We start from the raw sequence: 9,527 nt of genomic DNA, 5'->3' as shown, positions 1-9,527 counted from the left end.
ATGTTTTTTCTCTCTTTCTTCTGTAAATATTCGGTCTAGAGCTAGTATGGTGACTCAAGATCATCAGACACAGGCGCTTATCTGGTTTCTTTTTTTACCATCTTCAACTCAAAACACAGGGCTTCCATCTCATGGTCCAGGGCGACTGCCCTAGCTCCAGCCATTATATCCTCATTCCAGTCTGCAAGGATACTACTGCCCATTTCCACTTCCCATTGGTCTGAACGTAGTTACATGACCACAGCAAGGGGTACTGGGAAATATCATTATTTCAGTCATCCATGTGTCCAGCTAAAACAAAAGGGTTCTTTTATGGAATTTTGAAAGAACAAACATTGAGGCTCAAATAGCAGTTACTGACAAAAAGTGGCAGTCTCTGCTATAAATATTGGACAAAGAAGGAAAATATTTTAAAGTGAGACATTATTTTCTACTGAGAATGGTCTGAGAGGCCTCGTGAAAGGGGCATTTGGGCTGGACCTCAACGAGCAAGGAGAGGAGTGTGGAGAACTCTGTTCCGGCTGCTACTCAAGGTGGAGGCCTCTGAGGAGCCCAGTGGGGGCTTGTTGGAAAGAACCCAGCGGCGGGCAGGGGGAGCAGGTGGCCCAGGGCTCATGCTCACCCTGCTCCAGGTGATTCTTCTGCGCTGCAGTTTGAGAACCACCATGGTTAGCTGAAGCCTCAGGCCCCGGGCCTGGCTGAACAGGTACAGCAGGTCACTGTTGGTTCAATGATTCTCCGTCAGGTTTTCCTTACTAGTTTTATCTTTATGTTTTTCTGTTTGTTTTTTAAAGATAGGGACCATAGGCAGTAGGAGTTTGAGGCCTTTGTAAATGTCTTTTCTTGCAAAATAAAAAGCTGACATTCCAATGTCAGTCCCCAGATACGTTTTCACAGTTTACTGGTCCACAGAACCCAGATTCCAGAACTCCTGAGCCGTGGGTGAAGATGAGGGCCTCGGGAAGTTTGGAGAACGTCGGGAAAGAACCTGGGGAAGAACCAGGGAGGACGGCAGGGTGTGTGGAGGTCAATCAGTCAGGAACTGTTTGGGGGCTGCAGTGTGGAGGGCCATGGCTGGGCCTGTGCTCTGGAAGAGGGGACGAGGGATCTGGCAGGGTCAACAGGGTTGGAGGCAGAGAATCTGTGAGCAGAAGGGCTCTTTTTTGCTCAAGGAGGCACAGTGCTGTCTGTGGTGCCTAAGGCAGCTTGCCATTCGCATCTTCAACCAAGCAGCAGCACATAATGGCCAAATCTGTTCCCACTCATAACCACCATGTCTGCCTGGCAGAACACAGTGCTTCAAAATGACTCTCAAGTGCTAACTGCCTAACAAGCGTGTCGTGACAGAGACACATACCACGTGGCAATCCCCCATTTAAACCGAGGCTTTGGACAGCAGCCATTGGCTTACCTCTGTCCTCTACCCTCTCTCTCTCTTCCCCCTTTTATAAATTGTCAACACTTTTAGGAGGTTGGGATAGTCAACCCACCAGACAGTAATGTTTTACAACTGAATTTTAAATGTGTGCTGGGCTGAATTTAGGGAAACAGTTCATGCTATAATGTGGTATTCTCCATCCTGATTTATAGTATCAGTTGCAATTTAACCTGGGCTGTGCAATAATGACTACTTCTGGTGAAATCATTGTTTCCTCCTTGTGACTTGAAGTCGAGTGACATTTCTGGACTCATGGTGCTGTATGTTTGGGAACTTTTTTGATTGTAACTTATTCAGGGCCTTTGTCTTCTGTGTGCTTGGAAGATTCCAACAATCCTGTACACTCTGTTCTGGAGACCTCATTTGCTGTTCCTGCTTGGGGCTGAAGCCTTGATTTTACCTCTTTTACAGGAGGGCAAAGGATGTCATTACAGTCTTCTTCATTTGAGGCGCACATGCTGGAGCAGCTCTGTTCAACTCATAGGAGGAAGGGGATGGATTTGGTCCTCCACTTGCCCGCCATGCTGGGCTCTGGAATGTCAGGGCCGCAGTCTAGGGTCAGCCATGCACCTCCTAGAAGACAGCCAAGACAGCTGATCCACAAGGCACCTGGCCTCATCTGGGCCTGCCACCTACAGGCACCATCCCAGCCTCAGGGAGCTTCCATCTGGCTCAAGGAACACAGACAAGTTAAACAGATGACCAGAAGTTAAACAGATGACCAGAACCCAGAGTCAGAAATGTCTTGGAGAAGTACAGGCTGGTAGGTGAACATTTTGACCCAAATACAGGGCTGGACCCCGTCGAGCCTGTAATAACTGGACATACTTAACGACCCTGCCTTCCCCAGTATATGGTCTCCTTTTGTGAATAATTTCAGGTGCTGAACAGCTCCGTGGGAGCTGTCGCCTAGCAATTCTTTAACTGCCTCAGCATACTCCCCTTTGAAAGGAACTTAAAGTCAAGGAAGGCACATTGGCTGTCCCAAGGCTTGAGGCTTGCTCTCTCTGATAAACAAGGTTGTCTGTTACTCAGCTCAGCTTAAGAGACAGGAAACGTGCTCCCCCCCTCCAGGTGGAGGCTGCAAAACGTCAGTCAAAAAACATCCCTGACATAATGTCACGAGTAGCTTATACCAGTTTCATCTTCTTTCCTTGGCATCCAAAGTGCATGTAGAGCAATTAGCATTTAATATTTGGTAATTAGCATGCTTAATGTGATTCTGAGAAGTTCCTTGACATTTCCATAAAAACAGAAAGCACATTCCCGCCCACCCTTCAAGGCACAAGACCCAGTTTGTTAAAAAAAAAAAAAAAAAATTGCGTGCCAGTCTTTTCTGGTGCTGAATATGCATGTGTTGGGCCTCTTCCTGGACACTGCTGGTAAATTTAGAAGCTCGTTTAGAAAAGCACTTCTCTCTTATTCAGCAGCCATAGGCTCATGGCTCAGACTCTTAAGGGAACTGACTAAATCCAGCTAGTTAGTTTGGACTCTAGAATGATGTATAAAAAGAAGCATAAAAAACGAATATCCAGCTGGTTAGATCTCACGGGCTGTGATGACCCTTTTAAGTAAATAAAAATCTTCAGTACGTCCCGACGAACCACACATTCTGTCCAACAAGGAGCCAAATTTTGGACGCAGTGAGGGATACATTCTCTCGCTGTGTCTCTCGGACAGCGTAACCATCGCCCGACACTGCAGCTGCCGGCTCCCATCTCCCAGCCCTAAGGCGGCAGTCCGGTCCGCACGTCGTGGCGTTCCAACACTCCGCGCCGGGCCGGAGTCCCGCGGCCCTCGGTACCTCCCGACCGCAGGAAGGAGACAGGAGGCCCGGGGTGCACCGCCAGGGCCGGCTCGGGGCCGGAGGAGGGACCCGGACCCCTTCCGCCGGCCCGGCCCGCCCCGGAACCCGCCCCGCGGCCCCGGCCGGGCTGCCCGGCCTCGGCCCTGGCCCCACGTGGCCCCGGGGCGGACCGCACTACCCTGCTGCCGCCGACGGACGGCGCGCCCCAGCCACTGGGCGCCGCGCTGCGGCCGGCGGCCAATGAGCGCTCAGCGCGGCCGCGCCGCCATTGGCGGGCTCGGGCTCCGCCCCCGCCGGCAGGCCCCGCCCCGCCGCCGGGTTAGGTTGCGGCGCGGGCGGCGGGCGGAGCTGGTCCCGTTGTGCTGCGGCTCCGCGCGGCCTGCAGTCCCGGGCCGCGCCCCGCGCCGCCCGCCCGCACGCCATGGAGCCCGGCCCCGACGGCCCTGCCTCCTCCGGCCCCGCCGCCATCCGCGAGGGCTGGTTCCGCGAGACGTGCAGCCTGTGGCCCGGCCAGGCCTTGTCGCTGCAGGTGGAGCAGCTGCTCCACCACCAGCGCTCGCGGTACCAGGATATCCTCGTCTTCCGCAGGTACCACCGCCCCGCGGGCACCGGGCCCCTCGGCGCTCCGCCCAGACAGCCCGCCGCCCGCAGCACGGGCCTGTCCAAGCTGGGTCCGCAGCCGGCCCCGGCCTGCCCTGACTCCGGCCCAGACACCCGCGCTTCAGTCCGGACCCCTGTCCTGCCTCCGCACGCCCCCTGAGCCGCCGCCGACCCGCGAAACTGTCAGAAGTTCTCGCGAACTAGGCCGGTGCCCTGCCGCTGTCCCTCCCCACCCTGCATCCCGTCTCACTGGGCTGGGGGCCGCGCTTCGGGCGGCCTCTGGGGCGGGGAGGGCGCTGGAGTCTGCGCCGAGCTCCACGTGTCAGTCCCGGGACACGTCAGAGCCCGAGGAGACCCCGAGTCCAACCCAGCCCCCGCCCAGCGGGCCTGCCCGCCATCCTCGCCACGTGTCACCATCGCTCCCCATTCCGGGACCCCCCGGCGGGGTGTGGGAGGCTCTCCTCGCCACGGGCGGGTTGGGACACGTTCCTCCCACCCCAGAGAACCCAGGTCCCCAACTGTCACCCGCCCGCAGTAAGACCTACGGCAACGTGCTGGTGCTGGATGGCGTTATCCAGTGCACGGAGAGGGACGAGTTCTCCTACCAGGAGATGATCGCCAACCTGCCTCTCTGCAGCCATCCCAGCCCACGAAAGGTACCCATTCTCACGCTCCTGCCAGGGCTCAGCCCTGAGCTGTGTCCCAAGGTCCCAGGCGTGCCTCGGCCTCAGCCCAGTGCTGCAGTTGCTGCCTAAAGGATTGTCAGAGAAAGTGCTAGCAAGGACAAGGGGAATCAGTAGGGGACCAGGGTGGGGACCCTGTACACTGACATGCATTGGTCTTGAGGAGCAGTCCCCAGGAGGCCTGAAGCTTAATAGGCCAGCCCAGGGAGGAGCTTCCAGGAAAAGGGACACCCCGTGCCAGGCTCCTGAGGCAGGGGAGTGGTTCTGAGAGTAGAAGTGGTGAGGTTGCAGGTCCGAGGAGCTGAGAAACAGCCTTGCTCCAGATGGTTCTGTGTGAGTTCATGGGCTCAGCACGCTGGGTCCGCTGACTGCTCTCCTGTCCCAGGTGCTGATCATCGGGGGTGGCGACGGGGGCGTCCTGCGGGAGGTCGTGAAGCACCCCTCCGTGGAGTCCGTGGTCCAGTGTGAGATTGACGAGGTGAGTGCCTGCCGGGAGCAGCAGGTCTGCTCTGAGGCCTGGTTCCTCCACTGCTGGCCCACTCTGCTCTGAACTGGCTGCACACCCTTGGGCCGGGCGCTCAACATTTCTGGGCCTGCTTCCCCATCTGGAAAACAGATGTTGGGAGGGGTCCGTAGGAAAACTGTGTAGGAGAGGGCCCAGCACATAGTGAGGGCACCTTGGACACTGGTTCTTAGTAGGACTAAGCTGATTGTTTTTTGGTGTTTTTTTTTTGAGACAGAGTCTCACTTCTGTTGCCTGGGCTAGAGTGCCGTGGCGTCAGCCTAGCTCACAGCAACCTCAAACTCCTGGGCTCAAGGGATCCTCCTGCCTCAGCCTCCTGAGTAGCTGGGACTACAGACATGCGCCACCATGCCCAGCTAATTTTTTTCTATATATTTTTAGTTGGCCAACTAATTTGTTTCTATTTTTAGTAGAGATGGGGTCTCACTCTTGCTCAGGCTGGTCTCGAACTCTTGAGCTCAAAGGATCCACCTGCCATGGCCTTCCAGATTGCTAGGATTACAGGTGTAAGCCACCACGCCCGGCCTAAGCTGATTTTTAAGTCCCAGGCAGAGCTCAGGGATATCTTAACTACATCTACCTTTTGCACTCAGCATGTTTTTAGTTAGCATCTACTATGTGCCAGGTACTGCTCCAGGTGCTGAGGTACAGTAGTGGGCAGGCCGGTCCCTGCCCCCTCAGAGCTGTTGTTCTAGTTAGAGGAGACATCAGAGTATGATCTGATAAAGGCACAACACGGGTGGGAGACACAGAAGGCAGGGTGTAGCGGAAGCATGGAGGGTGGTCAGGGTAGGCCTCAAGGAGGTGGCATTTGAGCTGCGGCTTCTGGAAGCATCTGGCTGTGTGGAGGCAGGGGAAGGTTGTCCTGGCCAGATGTTGGAATTGCATCCTTCCAAAAGAAGGAACGGCAGGAAAGCCACTCAAGATGGGGTGGTCTGGTCTTAGGGGCTGGGGGATGAGCCCAAGCAAGGGGTGGGAGCTAGCCCTCAGTGAGTTGAGGTATCAGGGTTCTCCCCATTTTACAGACGTGCAAACTGAGGTTCTAAAAAGGGAAGGGTTTGCCCAAGATGACCAAGCTGTAGGCAGCATGGCGGGGCGGGGGGGGGGGGGTTCCATGTGACTGTCTGGCTCCAGAGCCCTCCGCCTCCGTGGCCCAGCCTGGTCCGCCGTGTGCCCTCCAGGATGTCATCCAGGTCTCCAAGAAGTACCTGCCGGGCATGGCCATTGGCTACTCCAGCTCGAAGCTGACCCTGCACGTGGGTGATGGTTTTGAGTTCATGAAGCAGAACCAGGATGCCTTTGACGTCATCATCACCGACTCCTCAGACCCCATGGGTAGGCAGGGATGGGCGCTGGACCCTCTGGCAGCTGCAGTCTGGAGGTCTCCCCCAGGCCTGTTTTCCGGGGTGGAGGATAGCCGCCACCCCCAAAATATAAAAAACTAGAGCTGTACTTTCCCCTTCAGTTGTTACCTCCCCTTCAAACATGGCTCAGGACAGTGGGGGAACCTGAAGGCAGTGGGGGTGTGGCACTGCCCCACCCAGCCCTGGTTTCCTCCTCTTCATCCTCCGTGGAGGTGGGTTCTAGTCGTGACCCAAGGCCTGGAGTGGAGGTTCCTGTGCTGCGGTGCAGATGAGAACCCCCCAGGAATGCGGTTAAAATGTGGGGCCCCCTCAGACCCTGGGGCAATGGATTCCCGCACCTCTGGTTAGTTTCTGAATTCCAGACCTGGGTTCAAATCAGCCACTGGGCAGCTGTGTGGGTCTGAGTAGTGGGCTGACGTTGGCCCTTGAGGGCTCAGCCAGGGTGTGTTCATCGTTCTCTGTCCCTCCCTCCCTGCAGGCCCCGCAGAAAGCCTCTTCAAGGAGTCCTATTACCAGCTCATGAAGACAGCCCTCAAGGAGGACGGCATCCTCTGCTGCCAGGGTGAGCCTCGGCCCCAGCAGTCGCAGGGTAGGGGGGTCAGGTGTTGCCCGCCCTTTCCGATGCTGATGCTGCCCGGGTCCCTTCCCCCCACCAGGCGAGTGCCAGTGGCTGCACCTGGACCTCATCAAGGAGATGCGGCAGTTCTGCAAGTCGCTCTTCCCGGTGGTGGGCTACGCCTACTGCACCATCCCCACCTACCCCAGTGGCCAGATCGGCTTCATGCTGTGCAGCAAAAACCCGGTGAGCTGGGGGCTGCCAGTGCGGGATGGGGGTGCATGGGCAGGGTATGGAGAGCCCTTCCCTGACGAGCTCCTGCCCTTGGTCCCCAGAACACCAACTTCCGGGAGCCCGTGCAACAACTGACACAGAAGCAGGTGGAGCAGATGCAGCTGAAATACTACAACTCAGACGTGCACCGGGCGGCCTTTGTGCTGCCTGAGTTTGCCCGCAAGGTGAGTGGCCTGCAGGGCGGGTGGCGGGGCCCAGGACCCCGAGACAGCAGCCTTCTGACTGGCCTCATATCCCACCAGGCCCTGAACGATGTGAGCTGAGCCGGGGAGTTGCTGCAGCCCAGGACCCGGGACCCGGGAGCCTCCAGGGTGCCTGGGCCCCTCCAGGCCTGGACCAGACCTGCCGGCTCTCACCCACCAACCAAGTGTTACAGGCCCCGGAATGCTGCCCGGCCTGCCCCGCTGGGCGGACTGTCTGTCTCTCTGGAGCATTCAGCCTCCAAGCCTATACCAGCTGTGTACAGCGCCGTCTCTCTGCCTTTGTCGCCCCTCAACTCACCAAACACGCGTATTTATAACAAAGTTTGCAACCCTGTGTCCCATGACCTTGACTGGGCCCGGCCAGAGGATACCTCAGCCACTTGGTGCTCCTGGGTGCGGGTCTGCGTGGGCCCTGGTGTCTGGCTTCCATTGTCTGTCGTGAGGCTGTAGCTGCACAGGTGGGGCCCTCCCTGTGTCACCTTGACCTCTGTGGCACAGAGGAGGGGCGTGGTAGTCATCAAACTGGACCCAGCTCTGTCCTGGCAAGCCGACGGCGCCGTTCCTTTACCAAGCTCCTCTCAAGGCCAAGGCCGCAGTGACAGTCTCACAGGGCCAGGGCTGGGGGTTGCGGAGACCCTGGTGGGGCTGCTGAGGGCTGTAATTTCTCCTGGGGCCACTCTGGAGTGTTCTCAGAAGGTTGAGCCACTCATGGGATTAAGTCAGGTGCTGGAGGTGACCCCGGAGGGGGCTGGTTGGGGCATGGTCAGGTCGGGCGGGAGCTGAATGCTGGCCCAGGTGACAGACTGCCCTGACTCCTCAGGATTCAGACCTGGTTCACATCCTGCCCATCCCCCTCATTCTCCAGTACCTTCTGGCAAGTTCCTAAAATACCATGCCAACCATGTTGAGAGTTTGAGAATGCAGTTGGGTGGCCTCACCAGGGACTCCATGGGCACAGGGCTGTCCCCTCTCCAAGGTGCTGAACTTCCAGCTTCGGGTGACCCAGGCACCTCACCCTTCCCACCACCAGGACAGGGTCTCTGGGAAGAGACCACCACCAGGGCCTGGTTTGGGGAAGGGCTAGACTTCTAGTCTTGTAGGGAGAATGGCAGGAAAGGACCCTCCTTACAAGGGCTGGAGTTGTCAGCCCCTTTCCCCACCCTGGGCAGGGGCTGGGCCAGAGAATGAGTGGACCTGGGGGGCTTAGGGGCACGGAGGGGGACATGGGAGTGACCCCCACCTCCTAGTCTGGGCAACCAGCTTAGAGCCCCGACTCAGCCTGGAGTGATCCTGGGAGTCCGGAACAGTGGGGGAGGGGAGCGAGGGTCCAGCTTTGCCACCAACTCTGCCTCCGCCTGATCTGCCCCACCCCGCAAGCTCTCCGGACTGAGCACGTTCTGGCCTCTGACCAACGTCCACTCTGCCCCTAACCCTGGGATAGTCCAAAAACGGTCTGGGGCGCTGGCGTCTGCTCCCTAGGGGAGCCAGCTGTCGGTCAAAGGCAGTCTGGCTGGGCCACGCACCAACTCTGGACTGTGTGTCTTAATCTTCAGAACCACCTGTGAGGAAGGGACTTGCGGCAGAATGGCTGCCTTGAGACGTGCGGTGACATACAGCCTCAGCCACTCCACCCTACTCTCCCCAGCCTGGGCCTGGCAGCTCAGCTTGGGCACCCTGGGTGGGGGGTGTCCCTGCATCCCTGTGGGGACAGCCTCTCCAACCAACACTCACCAACCAAGACCCAGGCAGGCAATGAGAAAGTGGGGGCCCCCCGTGACCCCTACGTCTGAGAGCCTTTCCCCAGGGGCTCTGGAGTCTGACCTGGGCCACATCTCAACTCGGCCTGCTGTGGGCTCTGTGACCTAGAGCCACTCACAGCTCCTGCCACACCCCATCTAAGACGGAGCCCTGAGCCTACCTGTCAGAAAGCTTCAATTAGAAGCACGGGCAATGATCGGGTCGCCTGTCGGGAAGCAGGCAGGGAGGGGGCGGCCCTGTTTGCAGAAACAGCTGGGGACAGTTTGCCACACGGAGCTCCTAACCTGGAGGTGGGAGGTGT

At 57.9% G+C, this 9,527-nt stretch overlaps 1 protein-coding gene across 1 annotated transcript; it reads left to right on the top strand.

The window, feature by feature from the left end:
- Nucleotides 1-3,550: 3,550 nt before the first annotated feature.
- Nucleotides 3,551-7,789, top strand: SRM (spermidine synthase). Its single transcript, XM_012791406.2, has 8 exons — nt 3,551-3,833; nt 4,381-4,501; nt 4,914-5,006; nt 6,233-6,386; nt 6,894-6,977; nt 7,072-7,217; nt 7,307-7,429; nt 7,508-7,789. The coding sequence occupies exons 1-8, from the start codon at nt 3,667-3,669 to the stop codon at nt 7,526-7,528; spliced, it is 909 nt and encodes a 302-aa protein (XP_012646860.2). The 5' UTR covers nt 3,551-3,666; the 3' UTR covers nt 7,529-7,789.
- The last annotated feature ends 1,738 nt before the right edge of the window (nt 7,790-9,527 follow it).

The sequence above is a fragment of the Microcebus murinus genome, chromosome 2 (assembly GCF_040939455.1).
Source record: "Microcebus murinus isolate Inina chromosome 2, M.murinus_Inina_mat1.0, whole genome shotgun sequence".
In the NCBI taxonomy this organism is placed as follows: domain Eukaryota; kingdom Metazoa; phylum Chordata; class Mammalia; order Primates; family Cheirogaleidae; genus Microcebus; species Microcebus murinus.
This window is presented reverse-complemented; position numbering and strand designations above follow the sequence as displayed.

Coding starts and splice junctions, on each gene's coding strand:
- SRM (XM_012791406.2), top strand. CDS start 3,667: ATGGAGCCCGGCCCCGACGGCCCTGCCTCCTCCGGCCCCGCCGCCATC. Junction 3,834..4,380: donor GATATCCTCGTCTTCCGCAG/GTACCACCGCCC, acceptor ACCCGCCCGCAG/TAAGACCTACGGCAACGTGC. Junction 7,430..7,507: donor TGCCTGAGTTTGCCCGCAAG/GTGAGTGGCCTG, acceptor ATATCCCACCAG/GCCCTGAACGATGTGAGCTG.